At 38.6% G+C, this 18,341-nt stretch overlaps 2 protein-coding genes across 2 annotated transcripts in view; both read right to left on the reverse strand.

Annotated features, from left to right (window-relative positions):
• The window catches only part of IL1RAPL2 (interleukin 1 receptor accessory protein like 2), a 1,129,803-nt gene that overhangs the window by 613,275 nt on the left and 498,187 nt on the right, over positions 1–18,341 (reverse strand). The gene's annotated exons all lie outside the window — the stretch shown is intronic.
• On the reverse strand, positions 254–1,072 carry LOC101046136 (ATP synthase peripheral stalk subunit OSCP, mitochondrial-like). Its single transcript, XM_003935896.4, has one exon. It carries the CDS (start codon positions 1,048–1,050, stop codon positions 352–354), a length of 699 nt encoding a protein of 232 aa, XP_003935945.3. The 5' UTR covers positions 1,051–1,072; the 3' UTR covers positions 254–351.

The following is an 18,341-nucleotide window of genomic DNA, read 5'->3' on the forward strand; positions in this document are numbered from 1 at the left end:
AGACTTTTTCATGTAATTATATTGCCTACTTTCTTTTTTTTTTTATATAGCTATACCATAGTTTATTTATTTATTTTTATTTTTCCATAGGTTACTGGGGTACAGGTGGGTTTGGTTACATGAGTAAGTTCTTTAGTTGTGATTTGTGAGATTTTGATGAACCCATCACCTGAGCAAGTATACACTGCACTCTATTTGTAGTTTTTTATTTCTTGCTTCTCTCCCACCCTTTCCCCCCAAGTCCCCAAAGTCCATTTTATCATTCTTTTTTTTTTTTTTTTTCTGTTCTGGAAGCTTTTTATTGTTGCTCCAAGTTTAAGAATTTTCACTGATGGCAGAAGAACACCACTTTCAGATAACCTCCCGCATAGCCTTGCTCAGCTTCTGAATCTTGGTCTTGGCAGACATGTCAACGTATTTCTCTCCAATGCGCACAATCATTCCACCCATGATTGATGGATCAGTCTTAACCTCCAATTTCAGTATCTGGCCTTGACTTAGGAAGCTCTTCAGGACTGTTTTTAATTCAGAGAGTGTGGCTTCTTCTAAAGGAGATGCAGTGGTCACTGTGCAAGGCACCTCTCTGCGGTGGACACTCATCATGGTAGAAAAGGCAGAAACAACTCCTTGGGTATTGTTTAAGCGACCATTTTCAGCAAGCAAATTGATCAGGTTGGTCGTGAGGGGAGACAACCTCTCTTTTGCTACGATGTCACTTAGGCTTTTCACTTTAACGGAATGCTTCACATAGGGATTCAAAACAGAAGCAGCCACTTTGGGTTCCTTCAGGATTTGTGCTACTCTCAACAACTCCTTTTCTACTTGCTCCAGCTTTTTCTGTTTTGATGCAGCAGAATAAAGAGCCGTGGCATAGCGACCTTCAACACCGTATACCTGAACAGGAGGCCTCACAAGCTTGGCAAATGGTCTGACCACAGATGTACTGAAGTATCGCACCTGCTGGGAGAGCCCGGGCACTGTTGGGGCGGCCATCTTCTCCCGGGCGGCTGTAGGTCCCATTTTATCATTCTTATGCCTTTGCATCCTCATAGTTTAGTTCCAACATATGTGTAAGAACATGTGATGTTTGGTTTTCCATTCCTAAGTTACTTCGCTTAGAATAATAGTCTCCAATCTCATCCAGCTTGCTGCAAATGCCATTAATTTATTCCTGTTTATAGCTGACTAGTATTCCATCACACACACACATACACACACACACACACACACACACACATATATATATATATATATACACACACACACACACACACACACACACATAGATATAATAGTTTCTTTATCCACTTGTTGATTGATGGGCATTTGCATATTGCCCACTTTCTAATGAAATGTGAAAGCCTACGTTGAAACAACATAGGTTCTGGGTACTATCCCAATTTTATTATTTATGTTTATCATCTTGCTCCAAACTTCATTAGTCAATAAAACAGAGGAACTGAAGTTTTCCTTTCAGTTGAATTTTCTCCTGCCTACTATGATAAATCTCTAGACCAAAATAAAACCAAATCAAAACAAAAAACCTTCTACATTGTAAATGTTCCCATTGAATAGACACCATTTTGGTTAATGTAATATTCTCTCTTCCTCTCTCCCTACCTCCCTTTCTCTAATTATTATAATAGAATTAAAGCATAATCAGCCAGAGCACAACTAAAAGAACTCTCAAGTCATGTTTTGAATATTCCACTTAAAAAAAATGGCAAGTCAAATTGAAAAAAAAAAGTGGTAGTAATTTCACTAAAAATACTTTAAAGGAATGAAGTGTTCAGTGCAATTCAGCTCTATTTCCTAAACCTTTTACATCTCCATCTATGATCCTAGACATATTTCACTGATGATCAAAGCAGTGGTCTAGAGACACTAAGCACCACAGTTGTATAGTAAAGATGCTCAGGGACAAAATGAGATTTCCCAACATTATAGAAATATTTATTTGACTTTGATCAACTTTTTATCAAGACAGGAAAATAGACATAATTTAGAAATATTTCCTAACAACCTGAAAATATATAGCAAACTTTGAAATAATGACACATAGTTAAACTATCTTCTTGGAATTAGAGCTGCTATGCATATTTTCCCTTAAAACTATCATGGATTTTCTCTGTTTCTCCACAAATGCAAAACATTCCTATCATTTGATTTTTTTTTCCCCATTTCCTCACATTTCAAGACAGGTCAAGGAAATAGTCAAGCAAATGGTTTAAAGTCTGTTTGTGACGTGTGGTAATTTGCTTCAACATTTGGTTACTATACTGGTAATACAAGTGCTGTTTTTTTTTTTTAATAACTAGATTCTATTTATTTTTTTAAATTTTACTTTAGGTGCATACTATACCTCGCATTTCTCCCCATGTTATCCCTTCCCACCCTCCCCACCCACCCCCGCTGTCTCTCCCCTACCCCCTACAACTGCCCCCAGTGTGTGATGCTCCTCTCCCTGAGTCCACGTGTTCTCACTGTTCAACACTTAAGTGCATAACCAAAGGGTAATTTGTTAAGATCCCTGACAGATTGAGTGCCAAAGCCTGAGCAGTTACACACAAACGAACCAACAAGAGAAGCACTTATTAACCTCCATGAAAGACAAACCACTTAGTTCTTTCCCTTAAGGCTGAGGCAGCCTGAGAACCGTCAGCCCAGTCCAGTCTGAAACAGACAGCAAATCTTTAGGCAGCTGTTCATTTATACCAAGGAATGAAGATGTTTAACAAGACCAAGAAGCAAAGATACGCCAAAAAGAATGCACTGTATAGAGAAAGAAAAGCACCTGGGGGTCCTTTAAACAAGCCATCTCTAGCTCCAGTGAAATATTTGAACAGATGGATTTTTAACCTTCAATGGGACTAGTGGAAACAGATGTAGCTGAGACCAAGCTTGTACCTCAGGACCCTGAAAGTAGAGGATACTCCACTTTGCCATCACTCCACCTCACTGGCAGACCAAAATTAAAGGTTGAAATCTGACCCAATACCAAAGAGAGTAATCAAAATCAAATCCTGATGACACAGTGTGTCTTTTGATAGTAGTACTTGTATGTTCTTGTTCTTAATTAACTAGTGTTTAGTTTGTGTTTTGATGTCATGTCCCTGCTTGGCTGGTGATTCTATATTGATATTGAACTAATCTGACACATGAGTATCTTCATCTCATATATTTTACTGTGAAGAAGTAAAAGGAAACAAAAGCTTAGATTTTGAAAGGAACTTCTGTTAACTGATGAAAATGTAAATTCATGTAAATCCAGGCTGCCCCTATACCTCAATCCACATACCATAGGAATTTGTTTTCTTATGATTATTAATTGAAATATAAATCAATTTTAAAATAATTATGTAAACACATTTTTTTTTTATTTCTTTGTTTCTTTGAGATGGAGTCTTGCTCAGTCACCCAGGCTAGAGTGCAGTAGCACGATCTTGGCTCACCGCAACCTCCACCTCCTGGGTTCAAGCAATTCTCCCTGCCTCAGCCACCCAAGTAGCTAGGATTAAAGGCATCTGCCACCACGCCCAGCTAATTTTTGTATTTTTTAGTAAAGATGGGGTTTCACAATGTTGGCCAGGCTGGTCTTGAACCCCTGACCTCAGGTAATACGCTCACCTCAGCATTCCAAAGTGCTGGGATTACAGGCATGAGCCACCATGCCCGGCTATGTTTTACCATTTGTATAGCACATTAATATACATGCTGTCATTTGATGTCCGCAACATTATGAGATAGGTACTATTATTACTTCCCCTACTTTACAGATGATGAAACTAAGGTAAAGAATATTTAAGCAACATATTCATTGTCATATACCTAGTCATCAGACTAGGACTTGAGCTAGATGTTAAATCCACTGCTCAATTTCTTCTATTCTCATTACTTTTTATAGATTTTGTAGAATGTTCATTTAAGGGTTTTCATTATGTTACTCTTTCTAGGCCCTCAAGTTACTCAAGTGAAATTTCATTCTAAGGAGATCATATATATAGACATACTTTAAATTCATGTTGGCATTTATTTATTTATTTGATTTTTTTGAAACAGAGTTTTGCTTTTTTGCCCAGGCTGGAGAAAAATGGTGTGATCTCAGCTCACCACAACCTCCGCCTCCTGGGTTCAAGCAATTCTCCTGCCTCGGCCTCCCAAGTAGCTGGGATTACAGGCATGCACCACCAAACCCAGCTAATTTTGCATTTCTAGAAGAGACGGGGTATCTCCATGTTGGTCAGGCTGGCCTCAAACTCCTGACCTCAGGTGATCCACCCACCTCGACCTCCCAAAGTGTTGGGATTACAGATGTGAGCCACTGTGCCTGGCCTCATGTTGGCATTTAAAAAGAAGATTTCATAGATTCTCTCCTACAAAGAAACCAAAGGTAAGAGCATCATACTACAGGAACAGCATAGTTGTTGTTTCTAAAAGGCTTGCAGACAGAGCCAAAAAGCATGTGCATCTGGCGACCTGTGTCAGCCCATTTGTGCTGCTATAACAAAATACCACAAACTGGGTAATTTATAAAACACAGAAATTTATTTATCACAGTTCTAGGGGCTAGAAAGTCCAAGATCAAGGTGCTGGTAGATTCAGTGTCTGGTGAGGACTACTCTCTTCTTTAAAGATGGCACATTCTTGCTGTATCTTCAAATGGTAGGTGGGATGAATGAGATTCTTCAAGCTGCTTTTATTAGGTTACTAATTCTTATAAAAGAGCTTTCAGGACATAATCATCTCTCAAAGGCCTCACCTCTTAATTCCAACACATTGAGGATTAGGTTTCAACATATGAATTTTAGGGGGACACAAATATTGAGATAATAGCAAGACCTATGAGAATTTTCTTGCTATTCAAGGAGATTTCCTTTGAAGAATGACTAAGATTCAGAAAACTAATTTTAAATCCATTAATGGATGTGAAATGGCAACTCAGAAACCCTCTTCAAGGAGAAACTATAAATCACTATCTTCCTCACCCTCACACCTGCCTGTTAAGAGATTTTATTTCTATTTCTTGGCACCAAAACAGGTTTTCTAAATATCAATAAAATGCTGGAATTTTTTTTTAACAGATAGATTTCATGAAATCTACTAGAAGACAAATTCATAACATGCTATTTATAAAATCCAACTAGTAAAGTACGCTTTCACATGAGTTTCTTTATATGCTGTCAACCTACCACTGCTGTTCAGGTATAAGATGAAAGCTATGACATTACACTTACCATCAGAATTGTAATATGCACAGGCTCCTGAGAATATAGAATATGTGTCACAGCCTGGAGGTGGCCATAGATCCATTTGTTAATTAGCTCTGTCCATATATGGAGGAAAAAAATAGCTTCCTTGGAGAAGAGTGTTTCATCACTTTAAAATAGGATGACTAGTAATGCAAATATCAATATATCATTGACTTTTGTTAAACACAAAAAATAAAACAAATACCTCCTGATGTGGGGCTTCTATACCAAGAATGCTCTGCTTTGATTATGCTAAAGACAGGAAAAGGGTAGCTCTTTTTAATAATTAGGCTTGTTTACCCTACTGACTTACAAGGTGGGAGTGGCAAAGCTTTCTTCCTTCCACCCCCATTAGAGAATATAGCAGATGTTTGTTTTCTATAGCAGTCTCAGGTCTTAATTTTATAAGTAAATTAGCAATTCTCATTCTAGATATATACAAAAAATAAATAAAATCATGTCTATACAAAAACTTGTACATGAATATTCATAATGGCATTATTCATAATAGCCACGAAGTTGAACCAATACAAATGTCTATAAACAGATGAATGGATAAACAAAATGTTATATAAATGTGCATACAAATACAATGAAATATTATCAGCCATAAAAAGGAATGAAGTTTTGATACATGCTACATCATGGATGAACCTTGAAAACATGCTGAGTGAAAGAAGGCACAAAAGTTGACATATGTATGATTCCATGTATATAAAATATCCAGAACAGGCATAGAAACAGAAAGTAGATTCATTGTTTCCAGGAGATTGTGGGTGTGTTGAGAGGAAATGGCTGATGACTGTTAATATAGGCGAGTTTCTTCTGGGCATGATGAATATGTTCCTAAATTGATTGTGGTAATGATTACACAACTGAGATGAGCAGGGACCCCTCTTAGGTGCCTGTTGCCCTCCCCTCAAGCATGGAAATAAAGGAAAATCTCTGTACCTTCAATGGAAATTCCATGCACCTGGCTAGCCCTGAGAAGTAAATGAGCAACCTGATCAGTAAGAAGGTAATAATAGCTTAAAACAATAGCCAAGGAAGTTAGAGTCACAAAATGTTTGGTTACCTACATAAACTAAAGATAACATCTTAATGTATGTCCCTAAGTTGTTTTTCAGAAACCCAGAACCCTATCAAATGGAAAATGTCCTCTTCTGGCACATAGATTCAGCTATGGAGAAACTGAGGACTAAACCCTGGCATCCCTTCTTTTTTCTAAATGTTTTTCTGAGGTACCTGGACAAAGTCACACCCACATGCCAGATATCAACATTTCTTTCTGCTGACCTCAAAATTTTAGACAAAGCATTGCTTCCTCTACCAATCACAAATCAGAAAACTTTTGAATCTCAAATCTATGACCTATAATACCCTGCTTCAAGATGTCCTGCCTTTTTAGACCAAACCAATGTAGCTTCTATGTAATGACTTATGACTTTGCCTATAACTTCTGCCTCCCCACCTTTGAAAACCCTTACCTGTAAGCTATCAGGGAGCTCAGGTCTTAAGCATTAGCTATCTAATTCTCTTTGTTTGGTGCCCTGAAATAAATGCCTCATTTTCTCTCACTGCAAATCCCAATGTCACTGTTTGGCTTTGCTGCACAGGAGGGCAGATGCAAATCTGGTTTAGTAAGGTAACTGTGAATATACTAAAGATCACTGAAGTGTACACTCCAATGTATGCTTTGAGAATGAGGATCCTCACTTTAGAAAACTGCGAGGATCCCAAGATGGCTGAATAAGAGGCAGCTCTGGAAAGCAGCTCCCAGTGAGAGAGTCACAGAAGCCAAGTGGTCTCCACAATTCCAAATGAGGTGCCAGGTTCATTTTGTTGGTCTGGTTGGACAGTGGGTATAAACCAAATAGGGCAAGTTGAGGCAAGGCAGGGCACTGTCCACCCAAGAGGAGCGTGCAACTGACCAGAGGACCAGGGGCTCTCCCCCTTTGGGACGTCAGTTCAGATACAGTGCTTCACCCAAGCCCTCTACAACTCACAGAACAGGAGATCTTTGCTGGGCTGGAAAGCCTCAGCAAGCTACCTGAACAGGGCAGAACAGCAACTTCGGCCAGCACTGGGGCTGTCAGCATAGATCTAGGTGGAAGCACTGTCTGACACCAAGAAAGCCAAAAAGCTGGCAGGATGGAGCTACCCACCCCCTAGTAAGAAGGGGAACTGAATGCAGGGAAACAGCACAAAGGGCAGAATGGGTCCCCCCCCCCACTGCCCCCCCCCACACCCCACTGCACAAAGCCCAGCAGGCTAAAAAACTCTCACTCCAGAGTTACATACCCAGAACATCAGTTAGACAGCAACCAGGAACAATCAAGCTTGGCGGGGAGAAGGGAAGCCGCCATTGCAGAAGCCAGACTAATTTTCCTCAGTAAATAAAAGATGCAGCAGCTCCACTGAATCTGTGGCACCCCAGCAGTGACTCTGCAGGCAGACAAAGGAAAGGCTGCCTCCTCAAGCAGCCACCTGAGATAAAAACTATATAAATTCAACAAGATGGGAAGAAACCAGTGCAAGAAGAATGAAACCATAAAAAGCCACAACGTCTCTCCCCCACCTCAAGATCACAACTCCTCCCCAGCAAGGGAACAAAGCAGGACAGAGAACAAATTTGATGAATTGACAAAAGCAGGCTTTAGAAGGTGAGTAATAACAAACTTCTCTGAGTTAAAGGAACATGTTCTATCCCAATGCAAAGAAACCCAAAACCCTGAAAAAAGGTTAGACAAAGTGCTAAATAGAATAACCAGCTTAGAGAAGAACATAAACGACTTGATGAAGCTGAAAAACACAGCACAAGAACTTCATGAAGCATACACAAGTTTCAATAGCTAAATAGATCAAGCAGAAGAAAGGATATCAGAAATTGAAGATCAACTCAATGAAATAAAATGAGAAGGCAAGAAACCAGAACAAAGAGTGAAAAGAAATGAATAAAGCCTTCAAGAAATATGGGATTACATGAAAACACTTAATCCACACCTGATCGGTGTACTGGAAGACCACATGGAGAATGAATCCAAGCTGGAAAACATTCTTTAGGATATTATCCAGGAGAACTTCCCCAACCTAGCAAGGCAGGCCAACATTCAAATACAGGAAATACAGAGAACACCACAATGATACTCCTCTAGAAGGGCAACCCCAAGGCACATAATCATCAGGTTCACCAGGGTTGAAACAAAGGAAAAAATACTAAGGGGAGCCAGAGAGAAAGGTTGGGTCACCCACAAAGGGAAGCACATCAGACTCACAGTGGATCTCTCGGCAGAAACCCTACAAGCCAGAAGAGAGTGGGGGCCAATATTCAACATCCTTAAAGAAAAGAACTTTCAAACCAGAATTTCACATCCGGCCAAACTAAGCTTCATAAGTGATGGAGAAATGAAATCATTTACAGACAAGCAATTGCTGAGAGATTTTGTCACTACCAGACCTGCCCTACAAGAGCTCTCAAAGGAAATACTAAACACAGAAAGGAAAAACCAGTACCAGCCACTGCAAAAAAGAAACAAATGGTAAAGGCCAATGACGCAATGAAGAAATTATGCCAACCAAAGGGCAAAACAACCAACCAGCAATAAAATGGCAGGATCAAATTCACATATAACAATATTAACATTAAATGTAAATGGACTAAATGCCTCAATCAAAAGACACATACTGGCAAAGTGGATAGAAAGCCAAGAACCATCAGTGTACTGTATTCAGGAGACCCATCTCATCTGCAAAGACACACATAGACCCAAAATAAAGGGAAAGAAGAAGATTTACCCTGCAAATAGAGAGCAAAAAATAGCAGGGGTAGCAATCCTAGTCTCTGATAAAACAGACTTTAATCCAACAAAAATCAAAAGAGACAAAGAAGGGCATTACATAATGGTAAAAGGATCAATACAATAAGAAGAGCTAACTATTCTAAATATATATGCACCCAATACAGGAGCACCCAGATACATAAAGCAAGTCCTTAATGACCTACAAAGAGACTTAGACTCCCACACAATAACAGTGGGAGACTTTAACACTCCACTGTCAATATTAGACAGATGAATGAGACAGAAAATCAACAAGGAAATTCAGGACTTGAAAGCAGATCTGGACCAAGTGAACTTAATAGACTTTTACAGAACTCTTAACCCCAAATCCACAGATTATACATTCATCTCAGCACCACATCGCACTTACTATAAAATCGACCACATAATTGGAAGTAAACCACTCTTCAGCAAATGCAAAATAATGGAAATCATAGCAAACCATCTCTCATACCACAGTGCAATCAAATTAGAACTGAGGATAAAGAAACTAACTCAAAACCGCACAACTTCATGGACAATCAACAACTGGTTCCTGAACGTAGACTGGATAAATAATGAAATGAAGGCAGAAATAAAGATGTTCTTTGAAACCAATGAGAATGAAGACACAGCATACCAGAGTCTGTGGGATACATTTAAAGCAGTGTCTAGAGGAAAATTCATAGCAATAAATGTGCACAAGAGGAGCAAGCAAAGGTATAAAATCAACACCCTATCATTAAAATTGAATGGATTAGAGGAGCAAGATAAAAAAAAAACTCAAAAAGCTAGCAGAAGACAAGAAATAACTAAGATCAAAGCAGAACTGAAAGAGATAGAGACACAAAAAACCCATCAAAAAAATCAACAAATCCAGGAGCTGGTTTTTTGAAAAGGTCAGCAAAATAGATAGACTGCTAGCCAGACTAATAAAAAAGAAAAGAGAGAATAATCAAATAGATCCAATAAAGAAACAATAAAGGGTACATCACCACCAATTCCACAGAAATACGAACTACCATCAGAGATTACTACAAACAACTCTATGCACACAAATCAGTAAATCTGGAAGAAATGGATAAATTTCTGGACGCTTGCACTCTCCCAAGCCGAAACCAGGAAAAAGTTGAATCCCTGAATAGACCAATAACAAGGGCTGAAGTTGAGGAAGCAATTAATAGCCTACCAACTAAAAAAAGCCCAGGTCCAGACAGGTTTACAGCCAAATTTTACCAGATGTACAAAGAAGGGCTGGTACCACTCCTTCTGAAACTTTTCCAAACAGTACAAAAAGAGGAAATCCTCCCCAACTCATGAGACCAACATCATCTGAATACCAAAACTGGGCAGAGATGCAATTAAAAAAGAAAACTTCAGGCCAATATCCATGATGAACATTCACACAAAAATCTTCAATAAAATACTCTCAAACAGAATGCAACAGCAAATTAAAAAGCTTATTCATCATGATCAAGTAGGCTTCATCCCAGAGATGCAAGGCTGTTTCAACATATGCAAGTCTATAAACGTAATCCATCACATAAACAGAACCAAAGACAAAACCCACATGATTATCTCAATAGATGCAGAGAAGGCCTTTGACAAAATTCAACAGCTCTTTATGCTAAAAACCCTCAATAAACTAGGTGTTGATGGTATGTATCTCAAAATAATAAAAGCTCTTTATGACAAACCCACACAGCTAATATCACACTGAGTGGGCAAAAACTGGAAGCATTCCTTTTGAAATCTGGCTCAAGACAAGGATGCCCTCTATCACCACTCCTATTCAATATAGTATTGGAAGTTCTAGCCAGAGCATCCAGGCAAGAAAAAGAAATAAAGGGTATTCAATTAGGAAAGGAGGAAGTTAAATTGGCTCTATTTGCAGATGACATGATTGTATATTTAGAAGACCCCATCGTCTCAGCCCAAACTCTCCTGAAACTGATAGGCAACTTCAGCAAAGTCTCAGGACACAAAATCATTGTGCAGAAATCACAAACATTTCTATACACCAATAACAGACAAACAGAGAGCCAAATCAAAAGTGAACTCCCATTCACAATTGCTATAAAGAGAATAAAATAACTAGGAATACAACTAACAAAGAATGTAAAGGACCTCTTCAAGGAGAACTACTAACTACTGTTCAATGAAATATGAGAGGACACAAACAGATGGAAAAACATTCCATGCTTATGGTTGGGAAGAATCAACATCGTGAAAATGGCCATACTGTCCAAAGTAATTTATACATTCAATGCTATCCCCATCAAGCAACCAATGACCTTCTTCACAGAACTGGAACAAACCACTTCAAACTTCATATGGAACCAAAAGAGAGCATGCATAGCCAAAACAATCCTAAGCAAAAAGAACAAAGCTGGAGGCATCATGCTACCTGACTTCAAACTATACTACAAGGCCACAGTAATCAAAACAGTGTGGTACTGGTACCAAAACAGAAACATAGACCAATGGAACAGAACAGAGGCCTCAGAAGCAACACCACATATCTGCAATCATCTGATCTTTGACAAACCTGACAAAAACAAGCAATGGGGAAAGGATTCCCTATTTAATAAGTGGTGTTGGGAAAACTGGCTAGCAATGTGCAGAAAGCAGAAACTGGACCCTTTCCTGACAGCTTATAGTAAAATTAACTCCAGATGGATTAAAGATCTACACATAGACCTAACACCATAAGAACCCTAGCAGAAAACCTAGGCAAAACCATTCAGGACATAGGCATAGGCAAGGACTTCATGGCTAAAACACCAAAAGTAATGGCAACAAAAGCTGAAATAGACAAATGGGATCTAATTAAACTCCAGATCTTCTGTACAGCAAAAGAAACAATCATTAGAATGAAGTGGCAACCAACAGAATGGGAAAAATGTTTGCAATCTACCCATCTGACAAAGGGCTAATATCCAGAATCTACAAAGAACTAAAACAGATTTATAAGAAAAAAAAAAAAAAAAAAAAAAACGAACAAACCCATTCAAAAGTGGGCAAAGGATATGAACAGACATTTTACAAAAGAAGAGATCTATGAGGCCAAGAAACATGAAAAAATGCTCATCATTCTCAGCAAACACATATAACAGAAAACCAGAAACTGCATGTTCTCACTCATAGGCGGGTGTTGAACAATGAGAACATGTGGAATCAGGGAGAGGAGGATCACACACTGGGGACAGTTGGGGGGGGTGCTATGGGAGGGACAGCGGGGGGTGAGAAGGGTGGGGAGGGATAACATGAGGAGAAATGCTGGATATAGTATGCACCTATGCAACAAACCTGCATGACCTGTACATGTACCCCAGAACCTAAAGTAAAATGGAAAATAAAAAAGAAAAGGAACAAAGAAAAATAAAGAGCTTTGCTGGAAAACAAAACAAAACAAAACAAAACAAAAAAAAAAAAAAAGAGAAAATACTCATCATCACTGGTCATTAGAGAAATACAGATCAAAACCACATTGAGAAACCATCTCACGCCAGTTACAATGGTGATCATTAAAAATTCTGGAGACAATAGATGCTGGAGAGGATGTGGAGAAATAGAACACTGTTACACTGTTGGTGGGAGTGCAAATTAGTGCAACCATTGTGGAACAGTGTGGCGATTCCTCAAGGACCTAGAAATAGAAATACCATTTAATCCAGCAGTCCCATTACTGGGTATATACACAAGGAATTATAAATTGTTCTTTATAAAGACACATGCACACGTATGTTCATTGTGGCACTGTTTATAATAGCAAAGACCTGGCATCAACCCAAATGTCCATCAACGATAGACTGGATTAAGAAAATGTGGCACATATACACCATGGAATACTATGCAGACATAAAAAACAATGAGTTCGTGTCCTTCATAGGGACATGGATGAATCTGGAAACCATCATTCTCAGCAAACTGACACAAGAACAGAAAACCAAACACTGCATCTCATCATTCATAGGCGGGTGTTGAACAATTAGAACACGTGGACACAGGGAGGGGAGCATCACACACTGCAGTCAGTGGAGGGGTGGGTGGCTAGGGGAGGGTCAGCGAGGGGTGGGGAGGGTGGAGAGGGATAACATGGGGAGAAATACCAGATATAGGTGATGGGGGGATGAAGGCAGCAAACCACCTTGCCATGTATGTAACTATGCAACAATCTTGCATGATCTGCACATGTACCCCAGAACCTAAAGTACAATTTAAAAGAAATAAAAAATAAAAAAAAGACAATGGCAGAATTACATGGTATGTGGATGATATCTCAATAAAGCTGCTATATTTTTCTAAAAATTAAGAGACTAGGAAGCCAGAAACAATAGCTTCTTTAGTATAATATACAAATATTTATATTAGCTATATTAAAAAATCGGGTAAACTCTAGGCTACCCAAGAAGAAGGAATGAGTAAAACTAAGAATCTTTTTCTACCCTCTTATAAATCAGGAGTATAAGATGCTTTCTGAAACTTTCCAAGACTTTCTTTGGATAGCAGGAATAAGAAGGCAAGGTGCTGGGAAGGTCTAGAATGCAAATTTAGAGCCAGAAGAATATGACATAAGATCATGAGAATAGAACCCTCTGGACCACCCTAGAAAGCATGGTAGGATATATCTAGTTTGCAGAAAGTGGCATTTCTTGATCCATTCAAGCTGCTATGGCAAAAAACTTTAGGCTGGGTGGTTTATAAACAACAAAAATTTAATTCTCATTGTTCTGAAGGCTGGGAAGTCCAAGATCAAGGCACCAGCAGGTTTCATATCTGGTAAGGGGTCTCTGCTTCACAGATGGTGCCTCCTCACTGTGCCTTCATGTAACAGAAGAGACAAAGAAGCTCCCTTAGGCCTCTTTTATGAGGACACTTACCTTATTCATGAGGGCTCCATCCTCTTGACCTAATCACTTCCCAAAGGCCCACATTTTAATACCATCACATTGAGGGTTAGGATTTCAACATATGATTCTGGTGGATATACAAACATTCAAACCAAACCAGGGTAGAACAATGTTAATGTCCTTCATAGCCTGGGTTAGATTCTTTTCGGATCTGAGTGAGAGTTACAGTATAGTCTTAGTAGCAAAGGGGAGGATTCTGACATTAGTGCAGGCTGGATCACTGCAGTAAACCTAGACCCCCCAAATAAATGATTAGACTTCCACAGGGACATAGAGGGGGTTTCCCCATCTCTCTGAGAGACTGGGAAGCAGATTAAAAGTAAGTGGCCATGCTGGGAGTACCTGATGAATTGGTTAAGTGTTATTTTGAGTCTGCAGGGCCACCTTAGCAGCTGGGCAATTATGAATCTAATAAAGTTATATCTCTGCTAATGCTATTCTTAGTAAATAATCTCTGACAGTTCCTAACCAACTTGCCTTCATCCATGTACTGAACTAGTGACTACAGGGAAATTCTAGGGGTTTTAGGAACTAAAGGAAACAGAGGAAAGAAGAAGTGGGGAAAGTGTAGGGCCCCAGCCTTGATTGGAAGTGGTCTAAGTTTCGTTTGACATGTGCAAAACACACAATAATGCAACTCATCAGTATAACATTGCAGGGTTCATAAAGAAATTTTACATGTACCATTTCAGATTAATATCTAAAATAGTGGTAACTATTCAAAGTACTTAAGAGACCTTCTGGCTTCAGGAGACTGGTTTGGTGTTAGAAGAGTAGAAAGTAGGTTTTACTTGACAAGGGATTTGCTGATTCTTAATTTCCAAAATATGAATTAGGTTCAACAAACACTTACTGAACATCTGTTCTCAGCCAGACCCTCTTTCAGGTCTTGGGGACAGAGCAGAATAAAACAAGGTCCTTGCCTTTAGAGAAGCTCACAGCTTTACAGTAAGTGTTATAAGTGGGGGGGAGTATAGGGTTATTTAGGAGGAAGCAGAGGTACCTGCCTAGCTCCTTTGACTGGTAGAGGGTGTGTAGATATACTCAGTGAAGGATACCTGAGCAAAGTTGAAACATGTATAAAAAAATTTATTAATTCCATCATTTAACCAATACAATTTTAGCAGTTACTATGTACTACTAAAATTGATAGGCATTGGGAATGGGAAATAGGTGTTGAGGATGGATTATTAGCCAAACAATGAGAAAAAGCATATCCCAGGTACAGGAAACACTGTGAACAAAGACACAGAGGCATCAAATTACATGGGATAGATGGGAAAAGTAGAAACAATTCTGCATGACTAAAAAGCAAAGTGAGACGATGGTGAGTGATAGTCAGAGACATAATACAGTTACTAAGGCCTAGTCCTGAACATCTTAACTATGCTAAGAAGCTACATTTTTATCATGTAAACAACAGAGAGTCACTGAAGGGTTTAAGTAGAATAAGCAAGTTTTTTTTAAAAATGACTGGTTACAGAGCAGATGATTTGAGGAATAGACACTGGGGAGGCTACTGAAAAAAAGAGCTTGCATAAGGACAATAGCATGAAAAGGTAGACTGTACCCTTCTTGGGGAAACCCCATGCAAGGACACTTTCTGTTCCCCACAACGCCCAAACATATATACCATAGGCCCCACTCCTTTGAGGCTGGCTGATGGTGAGGCTAATCTCTAACAATATAATTAGTACAGAGGAGTTAATAGCTGGCACTGGCTTAATGTGTAGCCCTCCTAAGATTTGTATATTAAGTAAAAGTTTGAAGTGTTATTCAGAGGAGTGAAAAGAAAGAAAAAAAAATGTCTTGGCCAAGAATCTTCCAATATTGAAGGCAATTCTGCTCCTTTACCTATCATAAGTAGATGGGAGGAAGGACATAGTAAACAATAATCCAAATAAATAAAATACTGGGAATGATGAAGTATTGGTGTTAGTGGCTGCATCCACCAATGGGAGAAGGGAAATCAGCCAAGAGCACAGGAAAGATTGGCAGGAGCAAATGTGGGGAGGGAAGAAACAGAAGAAAGACAATAGATTCACCCCCCTACACACATACACACGCACGACCATATGTTGAAAGGAGACTTTGACTGTAATCTTTTGAGTCTAGGTTGTACAGTAAGAGACCTAAGTATTTAATGTTCTGAATTAAAGCGTCTCTGTGAGAAAATAGAGAAGGTCCACATGCTGGAAATGTCTTTCAAAAGTCACAGATTTAAAGAATATTTGCTGAAGCTACCAAGAAACTGCTTCCCCATGCTTCTCCACTCCATTCACCACATGTGCCTAATGGTAGAAAAAACACAACATCCAGGCAGGGCCTTTACAGCAAGGAGTGGAAGATGGTAATGCTTTAGGGACTGTTGGCTAATGAAATGAGACAAGGTGAATTGAAGTGGAGGTTGCTAGAAAAATAAACAGCACAAAACATCATTCTTGCTTAAGTGATGAGGAAAAAATGAGACCCCTGGGAAAATTTTTAAAATGAACAGTAAGATCAAACAGTGGATAAGCATAAAGATAGTTACATGGGGTACTTTAGCATAAAGTCCCCTTCAAAGGTACAATTTTTCTTAGCAAACGTGTTGTACACATGTAGGATCATCAGGATGGAGATAACGACTAAGGAGAAAATCTGAATGTCAGAATGCTTCAGGGATCAGCTAAACTCTTATTTTTTTCAGGGTTGTGGGAAAAGACCATATCTGAGAGAAAATGAAAGCAATTTCGGTAAAAGAGAATTTGTTCTTCCTCTTATGAACTCTATGATGAAAGCAGTCATTTCTCTTATTTTGTGTGATGTGCGGGGTTGTTAAACAAAGAGCTGGTATTTGAACTTCCATTTGACAGTATAATAAATGCAATTATAATCATTTGCATATTAAAGGCATTATTATTACTTCATGGCAAATATTTCCAACAAGATAGAATTAAAAAAAAAATTTCTCCTTTTAAGCAGGCTACGCATGCTTTTGTCAGATTTGACTTAATCTGAAGCCATGCTGTGTCAAACTATCGATTGCAGGAATCCTCCAGAGCTACCATGGATCTTATTTCAATCTCTTTTAAGATTCATTTGATGCCACATAATTGAAAATAACCATTTTCAATTATGGTCGTGATATGTTAATTTTATGCAAAGAAAATAATACGGTACCACTGTTACACTTGCAGCCAACCACTTTTAGAGGAAAATTACTAAATTTTTAGTCTCTACGACAGCTGGCCTTAAGCTGCATACCCTTTATAATGTCATTTGGGGGCTCTATTTAAAACTAAATATTCTGAAATATGGCATCAAAAATGATGAGATCTGAGGTTGCCTTTCTCTGAAACACAGTAGCAGGCCTTTAGTGCTACATGTAAAAAATTATAACTAAATTTGAGTTGCAAATTTAAGATGGGGAAAAGCTCTCATCCCCCAACCCCTGCATTGTAAGCTATGATACCACCCGTTATTTCTGCTTGACATCCCTCAAGTAGCCTATAAAGATAAACCTCATTTAAAGACTCACAATGCTAGAAGCTTTCTAAACTAATGTTCAACTGTGGGCTTCAAATACTCCTTCCTGTCTATCTAGGGTATTTTCATAGAATTATATATAGCCTATAGTGTAAAACCTAAGTGAAAGATCCAGCTTAGATTGAACTCTGGAAAATAAAGAAGTTAATAAGATTTAAATTAGTAACATCTAAAACCTTCTTTAAAGAAAGCAATATTGATTTTAAATAACTTACTAATGAAAAAGAATGGCATTCATTTAGGCTTGGCCTGAGACACATTATAGATTCATTTATCTGTCATTCCCTTGTAACCTCCTTTTGTGATAATGAGGTTGGAAGATTTTCTAGTTACGGTTTGGGCCCCATGATTTCTGATGCTCCTCCCTACTACTGACACTTCTTCATCTCTACACATTCATATCCATTTCTCACACTCCTAATACTAATTTATTTCACAATTGGCTTCCTTTAAATGCTTTCTTTCCTCTCATGAACATAATTTTATATTATGACCTTGCATTAGCATTTGCTATTGAACATCTGAAATTATTCATGTAATCCTTCCAACACCTACCTGAAAAATTTTTCCATAAAGTCTCCTTAGGGTCTTTGCATTTGCATATTCATTTGCACTCTGGGATTGGCTATTCCACGAGTATTGTATCAATTGGGTTTGCATTTGGCTTTGAGTAGTAACAGAAAATGTAATCTCAGTGGCTGAGGCAAACGGATTTTTTTATCTTCTCACAGAACAAAAAGCCAGAAGTAAGCAGCCCAGGGCAGCCGTTCACTTTCCATGTTCATTATATCCTTTTATTCTATCTTTGGCATTTGATTGCCAACTTTGTGCTT

This window comes from Saimiri boliviensis, chromosome X, assembly GCF_048565385.1.
Source record: "Saimiri boliviensis isolate mSaiBol1 chromosome X, mSaiBol1.pri, whole genome shotgun sequence".
NCBI classification, from domain to species: Eukaryota; Metazoa; Chordata; class Mammalia; order Primates; family Cebidae; genus Saimiri; species Saimiri boliviensis.

Excerpts from the sequence above, each read along its gene's own strand:
- LOC101046136 (XM_003935896.4), bottom strand. The coding sequence starts at position 1,050 with ATGAGGATGCAAAGGCATAAGAATGATAAAATGGGACCTACAGCCGCC.